The sequence below is a fragment of the Trachemys scripta genome, chromosome 13 (genome assembly GCF_013100865.1).
Source record: "Trachemys scripta elegans isolate TJP31775 chromosome 13, CAS_Tse_1.0, whole genome shotgun sequence".
NCBI classification, from domain to species: domain Eukaryota; kingdom Metazoa; phylum Chordata; order Testudines; family Emydidae; genus Trachemys; species Trachemys scripta.
This window is the reverse complement of record NC_048310.1, coordinates 7496010-7512980: the sequence shown is the minus strand read 5'-3', so window position 1 is coordinate 7512980 and position 16971 is coordinate 7496010. Positions and strand designations below refer to the sequence as shown.

The 16971-nt window shown below is 50.6% G+C and overlaps 1 protein-coding gene across 1 annotated transcript; it reads right to left on the bottom strand.

The window, feature by feature from the left end:
• Window positions 1–741: 741 nt before the first annotated feature.
• On the bottom strand, window positions 742–16224 carry LOC117886866 (meckelin-like). The gene is made up of 14 exons (XM_034788961.1): window positions 16159–16224; window positions 15512–15610; window positions 14368–14466; window positions 13499–13597; window positions 12505–12607; window positions 10393–10523; window positions 9104–9244; window positions 8469–8549; window positions 7407–7523; window positions 6963–7079; window positions 5491–5586; window positions 4042–4144; window positions 2733–2875; window positions 742–2296 (listed from the first exon to the last, which is right to left on the bottom strand). The coding sequence occupies exons 3-14, from the start codon at window positions 14410–14412 to the stop codon at window positions 2216–2218; spliced, it is 1257 nt and encodes a 418-aa protein (XP_034644852.1). The 5' UTR covers window positions 14413–14466; window positions 15512–15610; window positions 16159–16224; the 3' UTR covers window positions 742–2215.
• Window positions 16225–16971: the final 747 nt, after the last annotated feature.

The window sequence follows — 16971 nt, the reverse complement described above, 5'->3', positions numbered from 1 at the left end:
CAAGGGAGGGCTCGGGCTGCCTGCTCAAACTGCCCGGCCCTGCTCTCCCTGGGGCTCGGGCTGTCTGCCCTGCAACTGGGTCCCAGCAGAGTCCTCTGGCCGCCATTAATGAAATTTTTCTTGCGACCTCCCTGAAACGTTCTGCGAACCCCCAGGGGTTTGTGAGCCCCACTTTGGGAACCACTGCCCTAGAATGACTGTTGGAAGGAATAAAGCAACGTTGAGAGGAAAATGTTGGGGTCATATTATGAAATCAAGTGATTTGAATGAGGTGAGCAGACTGCTGATGGTTTACTCCTTCAGGAGCATAGGGTCGTTTACACAGGGCCATCCAGGAAAGTTAATCTGAATTAACTAAAGAGGTGAATTTTAAGTGAATTAGTTATACCTCACTAAACCCCTGTATGAACACCCTCATTCAGAATTAGCGTGGCCTTAATGAGGTGTAGCTGAATTCACTGCCACAGTGAATTAAATTAAACTGCATTAAGGCCACTTTAAATCTGAACAGAATCCACAAAGGGATTTAATGCAGTTTAACTAATCCACTTCAGATTCACCCCTTTAGTTAATTTGGATTAATTTTCTTGGATGTCCCTGTGTAGACAAGCCCTTAGTAAGAACTCTAATGTGGAGACCTGCTGAGCTTTTACTCTGTTGATGTGACCTTCACAAATTGGGGACTGTCTCATTCTGTACCCTTGAAATGGTGGTGCTGTTTTGAGACCATCAGTGAGGTTGTTGGTTTTTGTATTTTTTATTAAATGTAGTCATTGATTCAGAGGAATTTACAACAGGCTTAAACCCAACATGTGGTTGTTTTAAAAAATAAATGTTCCCAGCAGCAAACACAATAAATCTTCATATATTCAAACCAAAACAGAGTGAAACAAGCACGGATCCTTTGCAGGAGGCTGTTTGCTATAGCCGTGGGAGTCACTGCCAATTTCAGCACTTGGTTGCTCTTCCAGTTCTCCTTATCCTATAAACAGACAACGCTTGCATCACACACAGCCCATGTTGCTCTGGGATGGGCTGTTTCCTTCAGAAGTTTGGCTCCGGTGTAGGAAAGTGTCCCTAGTCAGGAAAACACCTAAGCCTGTGCTTAATTTTAAGTGTGCCAGACTGTGTCCTTCCAAACTTGGGCCTGTTGATGGGTTGGCACTGGAATCCACGCGGTCAGTGCAAAACCAGCTGGAACTCCTGCATGTTGGCTGTGAATCCCGAGGCTTGCTCCAACCCTGGATCAGAGCATGTGCTCCAGGTGGATCCCAAAGACAACCGCTGTGTGAAGTGAAATCAAAGCCCTGGCTTTAGCCTCAGTCCTGCCCTGGAGGAATACAGGCGGTGTAACATAGCTGCTGTCTAATGCAGTGGCCAGTCTTTGTTTAAAGAAACAGAGCTATGTGGACTACAAATGAAAGGAATAGAAAAGCCCAGGATGATGCTGGACACACATCTGCCTGTGATTTACCTCCATTGGAGGTCAATAAATGATATTCTGCGTAAGACTCGTGCCTAGTGAAGGAAAGGACTGAGCTGGCGTTTGAATTGGGGCAGGGGAGAGAGGATGTGTGAGGTGGTCTGTCCTGCGGTATATCAGACCCCACTGAGCCCTGCTTGTAAATTACATTGGAGTTCCCCTGCAGATTGCATCCATTGTCTGAGCTAAGCAGAACCCACCAGAGAAGCATGCAGCTTGGATGCATTGAGGAGACAGCACATGGATTACCATTCCCCTGCTCCTTTCAGATGTTTTCTGCTTCCCATTAAGAAACAAACAAAACTGCTCCATAAAACCAGGGTCAGCGTCAGAGGGTGGCCTTTTGTCTCCCAATTAAAAATATACAAGCACCAAAAATCCCGTGGGTGTGGGTGTCTCATTCTGATGGCTAAATAATAGAGCAGGGTTTGTTCAGCAGAAAGGAATCCTTCGGCTGTGAAATCAAAATACTCCTGGGAAACAACTTAAAGTGAGAAATAATAACTGTAGGGCTGCATGTTTCCTGGGCTGGTAGGAAGCACAGAGCTTTAGCCATAGTAACTAGAGTGGAAAACTGCAGCGCTCTCTAGTCTCCCTTCACAGGCCAAGGATCAAGAAGGATCAAGGCTGCAAAGTCCTTGCTTCTCAAATTAGTTGTAGGGTCCCGGCATTCTTGCTTTGATGGTGGCACTGGGAAGAGTGGGGTAAGTGGCCCCGGCTTCCTATTCACCTCTAGATCAGAAACTGCTTCTCCACCAGCGTTTTTGCCGCCAGATTTCTCCTTCCAAGTGCATCCCGCAGCATCTTCACCAACTGAAAGCAGAAGAGAGCAGGTGGACAGCTGCAGACTAGGGCTAGCCAGAACCTCCCCCGGCAGCACCATAAAACCCCCACGGGCAGACCAAGCACTTTGAAGGATGCTGTTACACTGCAGCCCTCATGGAAATGAACTATCTGATCAGAAGCTACATTTTGCCATCGATTCCCAATGTAAAGCGATTCTGACCATTCAGCGTGGCTGGACTCAGCCAAGCAGGGAATACACAGTGGAGGGGTCAACAAATGGAGGTGCATAAATGCCCATGATGTAATTATCTTGATTGCCGGCACTGGTTGGATAACTGTGCAGGCGAATCACGAGCTGTGCTAGTGCATGTGATTAGCCTATTTGCAAACGAGGGCAGCATTTGGACACCTACTCATTGTAGAAAACCTAGCGCTTGGCATTAGTGCCTGCTGCCGGCTTTACCTTCTGCACAACGAAGGTGATGATTGCGGCCAGCAGGAAATCCTGCGTGCCCAGGTCGACGACCGAGAAGAGCAGGGTGTCGAAGAGAAGCAAGGCCAGCTCGTTGTTGTAGAAGAGAGTCCTGCTGAACAAGGCGCTGGCATCTGGGGGCAGGAAGAAGCTGCTTAGAGCACTATTTAGGATGACGGACGTCGTGCCCACAGGCGGGTGCATGAGACCACGGTAGAGCCTTTAAACCCTGCTGAAGATACTGCTGTCCAGCTTCTGTGGAGGGCAGCACGCGCATGGCCCTAAACACAGAGCCTGAAGCATGATCCCAGCCCTAGCAACAGCGCAGGGCTGAATCCGCCCCACCGTGCTGCTCCTTCTGTACTGGGGAATACCTGATTTTTCCTGGGTGCATCCAGGGGTTAAAGGAAGGTGGGGCAGGGTGGGGAGCACAGCTCCTGCGCTAGAAACAGGTTGGCACTGTCCAGGGCTCTCCTTCCCCTCGGCTAGTGCAGGGAGAGTGCCACCTCTTGTCTCAATGGAACGGGAGCCCCCAGCTCCTGCCAGGGCAGCACCCATTCCAGCAGGAGGTGAGAATTTTACAAATGCACCTCCTGTGGCTGAACCCATTGGCAGCTGGGGCAGGTCCTCCTCAAGCCGGGCAGCCCTCGGGCGTAGCTGGGGGTCACGGCCTCATGCATGGACGACAGGGCAGGTGGTTGAGTCAGCGACAGCAGGCCCTGGCTGCACAAAGGGAGCAGAATCCTACCAAGAGAGCCCAGCCCCTCTGTCGGCAGGAAGGTTTAAAGGCCCCTGTACCCTTGCCGGGCTTGAGTCCTACCTCTCAGATACAACTAGTAGAGAGCAGAGGACTCAGTCCAGTACAATGAGACATGCTCAGACCTGGCAGCTGCAGGAGGAAGGGGGAGCTGAGTGATCCTGGGTAGTGAGGTCTTGGAGATCTTAGGAGCCAGTATCGTCCCTCCACTTGGGAACGGACGTTTGAAATTTACAATGGGGTACGCTCTGCCCACCCCTTCCCAACAGGTGGAGGTCTAGCACCCCATCTCCACCCAGGGCCAGCACTACCTGAATCAGCATGTGATGGATCCCAGTAGCAGCACAAAGTGCAGTGACCGAACGGCATGAGTGACTGCAAGGCCTAGATGAGGAAATCAGGACATTTCCAGTTTGTATGGAGCAGTTAACCCCTGAGCGTCCCAGCCTACAGTCACACCTTGCTGATGACTGCCAGCAATTAGGGGACCAGGAGGATTCACATCTGAGTAAATAAGCTCCCAAGAAAAGCTCAGCGAGCTACCTGTGTACAGAATGGTCGTGTCTACCGGCTCCTGGAACTCCATGTCCATGACACGTTCCAGGAAGAACTTGTCCTTCACCACGTAGTCCAAATCTCTGTATGCCTGAGGGAGAAATGCTGGTGCTGTCAGTGGGGTTAGGAGAAGTAGTGATGCACATGGCAGCCTCACCATGGTGTCCAAATAGCTCAGTGAGCCAGAGAGAAGAACATAAGAATAGCCATTCTGGGGGGTTAGACGAATGATCCATCTGGCTCAGAGCTCACCATCTTCTCTGTGAGAGCGCATAGAGACCCCAGAGAGCAGGGGTCCATTATGCGAGGCGCTGTACATGCAAACACACAGCAAGAGAAACAATTCTGGCCCCCCGAGAGGTTACAGTCTCCCTTCACAGGACAACAGAAGCATTCACCCCATTTTACAGGTAGGCAACTGGGACCACTGATCAAAGGTATTTAGGCTCCTAACCACCTTTGAAATCAAGGGGTGTTAGGAGCCTAAACACCTTGGAGGATCTGGGCCTAAGTGACTTGGCCAAGGTCACAGAGGGAGTCCATGACAAAGCTGGGAACTGAACCTCAGAACTCCTGGTCAATGCCTGATCCCTGGCAGCACCTCCTTCCCCCATTCGGGAAGTAGTGGTTCTGGGTAGATATCAGGAGGGGATTCTTTTTCATTCCAACAGTGACTGGGATTAGGAACCATCTACAGGGAAGGCAGCAGGGTGCTAGAGAATGGGCACTCCAACGTGTTTGGAGTTAGTGTGTACACAGTACACTGGGGCAGATCCTACCGTCAGGTCCATGCACGCCATGCCCGCGGGCTGCAGTGGGAGGCATAGTTGAGGGTGGGGTTTGGCCCCTGAACTGCAGATTTGATCAGATACTACCTATAAATCTAGTGGCTGCACCCCCTGATCTGCTGCATGTGACTTGCTTCACGGCCTGCCGGGGGACAGGGTCAGCTGAGCAGTAGGTTCCTTGGAGAGGTAGGCCCAGCCTGGAGCCATTTAACCAACCCCCACCCCAGCTCTTTGGGCACTGGGACCTAACTCGGAACCATGATCTCCAGTTCCACCCTTGTTGGGGATGAGCAACCTGCCGGCCTCGGTATTAGACACCAGACCTCGTGCAATGCCTGGTGTCCACAGCACCTATAATACTTTTTGCTCTCCTAAAGTGCCGTTCATTGGATAATCTCAAAGTCCTTCATGAATATCAATTAATTAAGCCTCAGAACTCCCCAGTGAGAAAGGGACAATCACCCTCATTTTACAGCTGGGGAAACTGAGGCACAGAGCAGGGCAGCGACTTACCTAAGGTGAGTCAGTGACAGAAACTAAATGAACCCAAGAGTCCCAGTTCCCAGTCTCTTGCTCCAACCACTAGTTCCCACTAAAATCTAAAGGTGGACATAACCAGACCTTTGGAAAAGGCAAATAATGGACTCACGTGTTCAAGGAACGAGCTGAGAAATCGATTCAAGGTGTAATAACTCCTTAGTCTTTGCTCATGTAGGTCGACCCTGACTCTCTCCCCTCTCGGGCCCTGCAAAGAAAGTTCCCAGAAGCACTTTCAGCTCACGGCGGGAGCCCAGAGAGCCCAGCTCTCTGCTTCTGAGGAAAAATAATTTGTTTTCATTCAAATTTTCACTTTGGCAGCAGGGATATTGGCTCAATTTTCACCTGCTGCTTTGGAGACTTTGCTTTGCATGGCAGACACCCACAACTGGGGAGTTTTCAATTATGAACCACGTACGCCAAGATGTAGTTACAAACAGTTGGGCAGCCCGTAGTCCTTAAACAAATGACATCAAAGGGACTTGCAAGCGTGCACTTCAACTCAGGTGAGATTGAGTGATGCTGGTGACAGGTGGAGCTGTGCAAAACTCAGCCAATTGGGATCACAGAAGTTCGGGAAATTGTATTTGCTCATTTGATTTGAATTCAAATGAACACAAACCTCAGCTTAGCTGGCCGGGTTTTAGTGGTTATGAGCATCTGAACCTGACTTGGGCAAGAACTTATCTGTCCCAAAGGCGCCTGCATCTGTCCAGACTTTCCAGTGTGTAACAGAGCATGACATCGGTGACACTTGCCTCATTTGGGGTTTCCTTTAGAAAGGGTCCCAAGTCACAATTGTTGAGTCTGGAATGGATGGGTTTGGATATGGGGCGTTGGTTCAGATCATTACAGAGAGATGGGTCAGCTGCAAAATTCAGATCTGAACCCTGGTTTGGATTCCAGCATCCACCCAGGAAGTTCAGCGGTGTTTGGATCTGGCTTTAATGAACCATGGATGAATCCAGGGCCTCCAGCACTGAAATCACAAGACCCTACACCACTTGGATTAAAGGAATAAGGCCCGGATCCTCAAAGGTATTTAGGCTCCTAACTTCCATTGAAATCAATTTGATATCTCAATAGCTATGAAGAAGAGACCAGCCATTAGGAACATATGACCAGTCACCAATGCAGTGGTGTGTTACAAAGGGTTTAGGTTTAGACCATCTCCAGTTTTGCCTTGAAAGTTGTGCACTGTTTTCAATTAGGGTGTCTCCTGGAGCAGGGAGTTCAGGAGAGATGAAGAGCAGTAAGAAGGTAAATTGCATTTGACAGCCAGAGACACAGTTAGGGTTCCAGGCTACTCCAGCTATTCTCTAGCATCATCGTTAAGGAAGGGCTGGATTGATCATCATCTTTTTTTAAAGGTGTGACTATATTGGAAAGGGTTCTGATTTTTTTCCAACACCAGCCTGCACAATGGATCTAGCGATAACACTCACAGAACTCAACATCACTGCAGTTCTTCTGCTCCTGTCTGAGAAATCTCGAGAGCAGAGGATTGAAAACCAACCCATGTAAAAAAAAGCATGAAAAAGCCAACAGTAAGGAGTCTAGGTAGCCCTGCAAAGGGGAAAATACCTCCATCAAGGGCTGCGTTATCTTGTCATACAGCTGCCTGGCTCTGTCCGTGAGAAGCACCTCGAAGGTCTGAATGTCAGAGTTGGCCTCCAGACCTCTTAGAGGGCACAGGTTCTCCTGCCAAGGAAGACAACTAAAGTGTAACCAGGGAAAGGCAATAATACTGACTGGCATCTCCATAGGGCCATATGTCCCAAGATCGCACAGTTCTCTACAGAGCGATTCCAGATTCTGTACATGAGGATTACATCACCCACCACTAAAGGCAAAGACGAAGGCTTCTGCATTAAAGAAAAGATAAACGAGGCAAGTACTGCCTCCTTCTGTGCCTTATGGTAAACCCTGCACTGGCCCCCACAAGGATGGCAGCCCTCCAGAGGCAGAGACCAGCAGACTCAAGGAGGAGTGACTAGGAAGTAAGATCGAACAAGGAGGCTGGATTACCTCCTCTTTCCTGAGGCAGGCATGCATGGCATCCATGCCCACATCCGCATGGCCGTGCACGCTCCGCCCGTGGACGTAGAAGCCGTAGCATCCGTGCAGCAGGATGAAGACAGACACCTGCAGGGATGGAGAATAGGACGTGGAGGATGAGAGGCTCATTACGTTTCTGGAGGTCAAGCCCAGAAATGTGCACCAGACTCCTATGCTTCGTGATGCCATTCCCCCGCCTCCTCCAAACACACATCGTCTGCGGTGGACCCACTGAGCTGCTGGCAATCTACAGAGCACACTTGGGTTACAGCCAATGCTTATACACGCAGAGCAGCTACTCACGGTAGCAAGTCAACCCGGAGCAAGGGGAGCTGTGGCAGCGAACGGAAGGAGAGCGAGTTACTCACTCATTTCCTCCTCGACCTCAGACTTGTTCCGAATCGCTCGTTTTCATGGACCATTAGCATAAAGAAACCAAAAAGGCTTTCTGGGCACATGGCAAATCCAAGAGTGAATGAAGATGCAGAGTGGATTCCTAGCCACGCCACCAGCGCAGGGAGGAAGCACATTGATGGGTCATAAGAAGAAATCTGATACATTGTATAAAGTACCCGGTGGATGGGAGTCTTCACCCTGCACTGCCCCCAGCCCTTTAGGGCCAGGCTGTCAGCTGGCCTCTGCTTTGTGGCAGCGTGAAATTCGCATGCACACCACTGAGTGTGCACACCTGCATCCGCAGGCCTAACTGTCCAATGTGTGTGCACGGTGCAGGTTGCAAAATGTGCAAATGTAAGGTTTGTGTGCACAGAGCGGTGCATGCCCAGATTTTGTGCGCACACCCCAGGGGAGCCTGGCTGGAAATCAAGCCCTTTCCTAGTCGGGTAAATTAGAATCTTATACCGAGGTGTTATTAGGGAGACAAAGAAACAACATCGTTTTACAATATAATTTGCACCTTAACAGCGCCCCTTTAAATGTTCACTTGGTGTAAATTTGGTGCAGCTCCATTGACTTTAATGCAGGGGCTGGCTCAGCGCATGTGATGTGTCGCTAACCCAGGGCAAGACTCACGTTGCTCATGGAACAGAGATCTACGAACTGATGAATCTTGTCCTCCACAAACCGCTCGTAGATGCCTATGAAAAACACCACCTGCAGAAACAGCAACACGCAGCTGCACCGTCGTGACTTAGCAGACGTTTCACATAACACATCCCGGGAAGCAAGACAACACAAAGTTTCCTTTCCTCCCTTCCTCCCACCTTTTCTGGGAGCACTCATTTTTTGTCCTTCATCATGGCCCACAGGGGTAACGCTCTTGCCCCCAGGCCACAAGTTCAAGTCCCACCCAAGCACATAGGTTCAAAGCCAGAGCTGACGGACATTCCAGGGTTTCAGGCATGAATGCTCGATTGGCTGATGACCCAATAGGTCTTTTCCTTCTCTCATCCCCATCGTTCGTGCCATAGTGGAGCATGAAAGGAGCCTAGTTAAAGGTACTCTCCTTCAGATGAAACGCTAAACTCTTTCTTCTGCCCATCTTTGAGCTGCCTAGGTGGAGATTAAACCCACACCCTTAGGAGAACTTTGATATCTGGCTGAGCCTCCCACTATCTCAAAAAGGGCCCAATCCTGAGTGCTCTTGGCTCCTTTCACACCCTCAGTTTCCCCAGAGCCCTTTACCAACACAACAGGCAGAGAGTAACCTGTGCAATCCCCAGTGCCAGCCAGAGAGAAGCGGCAATCCCAAATCTAAGGATTGGGCTCCAGGCAGCCAGGTAGGCGTCAGCGCCAGGGTGCAGATCCAGGTTCAGGTCTCGTGAGGCGATGTTCTTCAAGCCCACAACCTGGAATAAAAACAGGTGAAGTAAATCAGAATCCTTATGTGAGATGAGTTCTTTAGGGGCTGCGAGGCATGAATAAATAACAACTGACCATGGCAAATCCTGGAAGATTACAGTAAACCTGGACTGTTCCCTGAATTCCTGACCCTTCTGCAAAAGTCTCCAGCACATAAGACATTCAGGTCCCAGGACAGGGCATAGACAGGTTCCTGCTTTCTAAACTCTTGGGACCAAATTTTCAACCAGCCTCTAAATCAGTCCCCACAATTTCAAGCCCACCATTTTTTTTCCACATACAAAAACTGCCACATTGCTCTGAGCAAATGGGGTGCGTAATTAACTGCCCAATTTGGAAGTGCAAATGCTGTTTGGGTGCACAAATACAAGTCATTGCAGAGGCAAGAAATTGGAGGTGCAAAGGTAGAGATTGCGTCTGGAAAAGAAATGGGATTCTTCTCTCACTTCCCAAATTTTGCCAGGCTCTGAAGAACGGTCCATACCCAGAGTACCATGCTACATAGAATCACAGTCCTTAAAAGGAGGCATTTAATAAACGACTATACACAACAGACAATTAACCAGGCTTCCACAGAGCCTAAATTCTGGCTTTGTTTCCTTTCTTCACCAGTGACCATAACCTGGCTGAATCTGTCTCTCCACAGCACACAGAGACATCTGGTGGCTGAATGCTATAACTGCAAGCCCATCTCCTTCCACAGAGGGCCAGTTACCAAGGTGCTGTACCCTTTCCGCATCATTACAGATGTTCAGACTGGTTGCGATTAATATACTAAACATGTCTCATCCTCCCTGAACCCTTGCCCCAAGCTCAGTCGAAACCTCAAACAAGCCTCTATTTTAGGTTGACCAGACAGCAAGTGTGAAAAATCGGGACAGGGGATGGGGGGTAATAGGAGTCTATATAAGAAAAACACCCAAAACTCGGGACTGTCCCTATAAAATCGGGACATCTGGTCACCCTACTCTATTTCCCCTCCGTGATCAGAGCTGCAGAATGGTGGCAGTGCTTTTTCACGGTGTCACGTCCAGAATTATATCCGCAGAGAGCACCAGGACTATGGATGGGTCGGTGCCAGATCCCAGAGGTTACTTACTTCCTCCAGGTGTCCTTCTCCCCACCTCCCACGTACCTCCAGGAGCAGTAACACTGCGAACAGCTGAAGTGATGGATTCAATTTCCTATGAGTCTGAATCTCGTTCCACTCATTGGCTATCAGGAAAGTTCTCCAAATACTCACAGAGGAAATGGCCCTCTGCCCTCCTAAGGGGAAAACAACACACTGATTTCAATTTGCTTTATTTTAAAAACCGGCACGGGCTCCTAGGACACAAAGCTCCACACAGTTGGGTTTCCCTGAGCCTCACACTTCCATTAATTTACTGCTCTCAATATGAAATCATTACAATCAGAGGTGAGCTGGCTCCCAAAATAGCCGCCTGCCAAGCTGCCACTGATTTCCCAGAAGCGCGGAGGATCTGGAAGTGCTTTATAAACACTAATTAGCCAAGTCAGCAGCAATGCAGCCCTGTGTTGTGCAGCAGGGATTATCATCATGTTTTTCAAAAAAGGGCCTCTCTTTCTGGGCGTTTGACTTTCGACACCTTGGGTGTGCGTGGGGGGGGGGGATTTTCAGAAGCCCCCAAGTCACTTAGGCACAAGTCAGTGGGAGTGTGCTTCTAAATCCCTTACACCCAGATATTTAAAAGTATTTAGTCTTTGCTGCAGTCAGGACTGCACAGCCCCACAGAGGAACCAGGCTCCTTACTTTCTTTAGAAAATGGGATTTCGACATTGCAATGCTGAGTGCAGCTAAGCATGGGGGGTGAAATCCTGGCTGTTGAAGTCAATGGCAAAACTCCCATTGACTTTGGTAGGGTCAAGATTTCACCCAAGCACCTAAAAATGGAAGTAACCCCAAAGCAATTTCTGAAAATCTGACCCGAAGGGGACGTCCACACTACAATCAGGTGGTCTGGCTAGCTCGAGTCACGCTAGCAGTGAAGCTACAGCAGCACAGGTAAGCTGTTGAGCACATACCTGGGGTCCAGGTGGGCTTGGACAGCCCGTGCTGCCAATCTGTGATGCCGCGGCTTCACTGCTGTTGTTATTGGGCTATTTAAATCAGAGCATGCTCGGGTCTGTCCATATGTGCTGCAGCCGTACCTCTGACTGCAGTGTAGACACACCCTCAGGCTGCACAGGGAGTCACCCACCCAATCAGGAATAGAACCCAGGAGTCCTGACCCCCCATCCCCCAGACTCACTAGACCATGTTGCCCTCCCCTGCTTGCTAAGTGAAGAGGAGCCAATGAGCATTCCATTGATATTTCTGCAACGCTGACGTTTTATAAAATACTTGCGCGCTGAATTCTCAAAAGAGAAGCGGAAACGGCACATGTGCAGGGCTAACGCTCTGTGGGCGCACACGCGTGCAGCAGGGACCACGGCACGTCAGGGTGTGTCACAGGGTGGCTGGTCCCTGTGCAAGCCCCTGCGCCAGAACAGATGCTCCCAATTTGGTCAGTTTAGAGGGTGGGACAGCAGCTGGGGGGTTATAAAGGAGCAGGGGAATCAGAGGGGAAGTCCTGGTGAGAATCAGCCAGGAGAGATCAGGGGACTGCAGGAGGTCTCTGGGGAAAGCTGCCAAGGACTCTCTGCAGGCCCCCTCTGAAAGGAGGAGGAATTATCAGGAAGCCAGTGGAGGGGCCAAGGCCAGAGAAGGCTGAAGGCTGTGGCAGAGAGAGAGATGACTCGCTCAGAGCTGGGGCGCAGATGTGCCAGGGACACTGGGCGGAGCCCGGGCACGGTAGTTGGTGTCTTGCCTGGGTTATTATGGTGTTGGGACTTGTTATGTGCATGGGGCTTTCTTCTATCATAATTAACCCCACAAGGACCATTTGCACAAAGAAAGACTGTATGGACTATTTCCAGGGACTCAGTAGGACAGAAACGGAGGCAGGTTTTCAACCAAACACCCAGCTGAAAAGAGACCCTCCCCAGCTCGGTGAAAATGAGCGAGGGTGGGGGAGAGCGAGCGACAGAGGGAGGGGGGGATGGAGTGAAAGGGGCGGGGCCTTGGAGACAGGGCGGGGCAAGGGCGTTCAGTTTTGTTTGGTCAGAAAGTTGGCAACCCTAATTCATGCCGTGGCCCGCTGCAGGAAGTAGCTCCAGTCAGGGCTGCTCTATGACAGGGTGGTTTACAAACACAGAGGGCCCACAGAGAGGGAAAGGTTGAATTGACCTGCCGGTGCTTTAAGTGCTGGTTTCTCCTTTGGCTTTTCCCAGTCTATCAGGAAGATGGAGATTGTGACCTGGGTGATCAGGAGATGAAGCAAGTCAACAGCCTGAAATAAGAGCAGTCAGAAAGGTTTAGCTCATTACCACACAGCCAGCAGGCTCACTCTAGCTAGGGCCAGCTCAGTGAAACCTGGGGCCCCTCTGTGAAGCCATTTCTCTGGGGGGCGGGCTGCAAAACCCCAGGCCTTCTCCCCTCCTGCCCCAAACTGCTCAGGAAGGAGAGGCAGTCCCTGGGGCAGAGAGCGGTACAGGCAGCACAGGTAACTACAACAGTGCTGTGGGAGGGTGTCTGGGGATGGAGCTCAGCATGCCGTGACCCATGCACCAAAGCGCACGTCACTGGAGCACCAGAACTTCAACCAGCTGCGAAGCTCTGTGGCTGCAGGGCCAATCGCCTGTCTGAGCTGGCCCCGGCTTTAGCAAAGGGACCCCGGGAGCTGCCCAGAACCCCAGCCAAAGGCCACGGCTAACTTACAGCTGAACGATCAGAACCTGTGAGATCGCCTGAGAAGAGGCTGTTTCCAGGACTGTGGGTTTCAGACAGGCTGGAACCGCAAAGAAAACGGCATTTCCCCCAGTATTTTGGCTTCTGACCTACTCTTAAGGTGGGTTTTGAAACTCTTTGGGACAGGCTTTCCCACCCTCCCAGGCCGACCCATGCCCCGCAGCAGCCAGTTCTGCCCTCTCCTCCGCCATCCCCCACACTTGAAATGAAATGAAATGAAATGGAGATATCCCATCTCCTAGAACTGGAAGGGACCTTGAAAGGTCATCGAGTCCAGCCCCCTGCCTTCACTAGCAGGACCAAGTACTGATTTTGCCCCAGATCCCCAAGTGGCCCCCTCAAGGATTGAACTCACAACCCTGGGTTTAGCAGGCCTATGCTCAAACCACTGAGCTATCCCTCCCTTCTCTGCCCTGCACGCCCTCCTGCTTACCTTTAACACAAAAGCACAGGACAAGTAGATAATAAAGTTGGTTTCGATTTGACTGCCTGCCGGGGGCACCATAACCTCAACCGCTGAAGACTGCTGACCCTGGGGATGGATTAAATGAATTTCAACTGGAGGAGAAAAACTCGTGTCATTTCCTACAGATCAAGGCTGAGAAGATCTAGGGTCACACTTCCCCCACCGGCAGAGAACGGCTGCTCTAGCTCACCGTGTAGATTCCCCAGTGCTTTGCCTGTCAGGTTTTGAACAACCAGGCTTCCATCACTAGCTCCAGGGAACCTCTCCACAGTCCCATTGATCTCCCTGGAGGAATGAGACGTTCCCTTGTCTCTTTATTCTGAGCCTGCTGCAACCCTCAGCAATCTGGCTGGGCTGGATCCTGCGCTTTGACACAGACTCTCCCCGTCCCCGGCATATCAAAAATTCAGACTCTGAAGATTTCAAGTGTGACTTGATACCGGATCTATCAAGCACCAAGTCAGCCAGATCACCGTGAGCCCCAGCACCAAGCCAGGAGGCCGAGTAGTTAGAGCAGCGGTTCTCAAACTTCATTGCAGCGTGACCCCTTTCTGACCACAAAAATTACTACCTGATCCCAGGAGGGGGGACCAAAGCCTGAGTTCACGAGTCCCACTCCCCTAGTGGGGAGGCCAAGGCTGAAGCCCCGGGTGGTGGGGCTTGGGCCCCCGAGTGGTGGGGCTTGGACTTTGGCCCAGGTCCCAGCAAGTCTAAGTCAGCCCTGGTGACACTTTGGGGTCCTGACCCACAGCTTGAGAACCGCTGAACTAGGGACGTAGCAGTTCAGAACAGCTCAGGAAAGAACCAGGCAGAATGCATAAAGAAACGCGACTCACCTTGAAAACAATGAGCCAATAAATCCCCGTCCCAAGGGCGACCATGAAGAAGGCGTTAGCCAGGGCCCCGGTAAAGAAGGCAAAGAACTTGACTAAAATCTGGGGAAGGAAAAAGGAAATGGACAAATATTGGGAGGAGAAAAACCTTTGTTATGTGTGTCGGCTTGACCCTTGACCCTTGCCTTGGGGTCAACTGCTGGAACTTGGAATCCTTTTTACATCCAGAAGGATCCCAAAGAGCTTTACAGACCATGGGCCAATTCCACCATGGATGTCAACGGGCCCAGCCCCCACTGACTTCAGCAGGAGCTGCGCCTGCTTTCGCCAGGGATGAGTATGGTCCTAAATGTAGCAATCGCTATCTCCAGTAGGGAACCGTGTGTTAGATCAAGCAGTTCCCTCACTGTGTATCTGAACCTCCTAATCAATAACAGAGCAGCTTTCAGAGGGCTCAATGACATCATCTCAGAAGCTGCTGGATCAGCGACGCTAATGAGGAATTTCACCTCTCTCTAGTGCTTTCCATCCAAGGATCTCAGACACTTTATAGACATTAATGACTGAAACCTCGGTCTCTATTTGGGGCTGGTGTTGTTATTCCCACTTTACAGAGGGCAAAAATAAGGCAGGGACTGGTTAGAACCAGGAGGAGAGGGGGGGAACCACAGGAAAGGGTAACCCCTCCAAACCCCAGAGAGTTGCATGGAAACGGTGTGGAGCAGACCAGAAATGGATGTACACAGTGTGGGGAGGGGAAGCGCAGTAGATGGACCTGAGCTCATGGAGTCTGGATAGAACAAAATCAGTGGAGCGGGGAAGGAGTCAGAAAGTAGAGGCCACTTTGAACTGGATTCAGACCTGGTTAGGAAGCTGGAAGAGTTGACCAAGGACATGGGTGTGATCCTGCTTCCTAATGACCGAACAGTTGGGCTGAAGCATTCTAGAGCTCTTAAAATCTAGCAAGTAGGGATGGAGGAAGACCATGAGACAGGGAATTTGCAATAGGCCAGTTGGGAATTGGGGAGACACTATTAAATATATTTGCAGTCTCAATGTTGGGGTATCATCACATTCTGGCAATGTTCAGAAGGCAGCAATATGCAGTGACCAGGCACGTAGCCAACATTTACAATCTCTTCCTTACTATAAAGTTTATATTCTGAAGTCTAGACCTCCGCACCCAACTGCTGGTCTTCAGCAAGGCATACAAGGCTGCCAGAGAGCCCAGGATGGCAAGCGCTATCTGTCAGAGAAAGAAGTTGTCATTCTTTCCAGAACTCAGAAGAGACGGCAATCACATCTTCACCTGCTTAGGCTGAACACCCACACTTCAGGCGGTCAGGCCTCATGGTAGAACGATCCCTGTTCTGGCCTTAAAATCTATACATCTGCGAACCGGGTGAATAGATGGATACAAATCCAACCTGCACTGACTCATTAGCATACACGAGTCCTGTGCACATGTGAGTCATCATTCCATCTGCTGTTCTGGAGGCTAAAGGCTCTTCGTATAGTGAAACTACTGCGTTTTCAGGTCCCTGGTTGTCCCTCATTGCTTATCATGGAGTCCAACCCAGATCCCTGTGGGCCCTCATTTGGAGTCCTAACTGGGTGTCATGGCAGCCTCCTTTTTTATTTCTTGAAGGCTGAACACATGCAGCTCCCTAAGTCTTTCCACATCCATCACTCCCTTCATGCCCCAGAACAGCCTTGCTGTCTCCTCCAGGCACTTTCCAGTAGGTGGATGACCTGTGGCCCATAGTGCAGCATGCGCGAATGATTACTACTCACATCTGTGTCTCGTGGAGACGTTCCAGGACGATGTGTGTATGACACTGCAAAGGATACCTGCAAGGGAAAGAAGGGAGCAAGGGAGACAGCAGCAAGTCAGTCTAGGACTAGAGCTTGAATTGACAGCGCTGCCCAGGATTTTCAAACGTGACGTATGATGTGGGGGGGCCTCAATGGTGCCATTTTCAGAAATTGCTGAGCACCTGTCTTCTGAAAATCAGCTGTGGTTAAGGTTGCACACCCCAGAAGTCACTCGTCACTTTGGAAATCATGGCCCGTATGGGCTTTAACAACAATGGTGAGCATCACGGATGGTCCAGACCCGGCAATCTCAATACATTTGTCTAACCAGACAATGAAATTGCCTGGCAAAGTCCTGGCGGAAACAGGCTGCTGCCATTGCTCACAAAGACCTTGTCTACAGCGGCAAAAATGTTACCCATAATTCACCCTGGTGGTAGCAGCAGAAGCTGTCGTGTAGGCAGGACACAGCGGCTTTTACCACCATGTCGTCAGTATCTGCTCAGAACAAGATTAGACATCAGCATGGAAAACATTTCAGAGTCTACTTCTGCCCTGCCCACGATATGGCATTGGCTACTGCCTGGGGAGCTGCCCCCCGGGGGAATTATTTATTGTGTGTGTTTATGGTAGTGCCTAGAGCAGGGGTCGGCAACGTTTGGCACGCGGCTCACCAGGGTAAGCACCCTAGCGGGCCGGGCCAGTTTATTTACCTGCTGACGTGGCAGGTTCGGCCAATCGCGGCCCCCACTGGCCGCGGTTCGCCGTCCCGGGCCAATGGGGGCGGCAGGA

Bases quoted from the DNA above. Each gene is read 5' to 3' on its own strand.
- LOC117886866 (XM_034788961.1), bottom strand. From the start codon at position 14,412: ATGGTCGCCCTTGGGACGGGGATTTATTGGCTCATTGTTTTCAAG. The intron at 8,550-9,103 runs GTTACTCTCTGC...CTGTTTCTGCAG, and splicing joins TGGCACTGGGGATTGCACAG to GTGGTGTTTTTCATAGGCAT. The intron at 7,524-8,468 runs GTGAGTCTTGCC...CCATCCCTGCAG, and splicing joins ATCTCTGTTCCATGAGCAAC to GTGTCTGTCTTCATCCTGCT.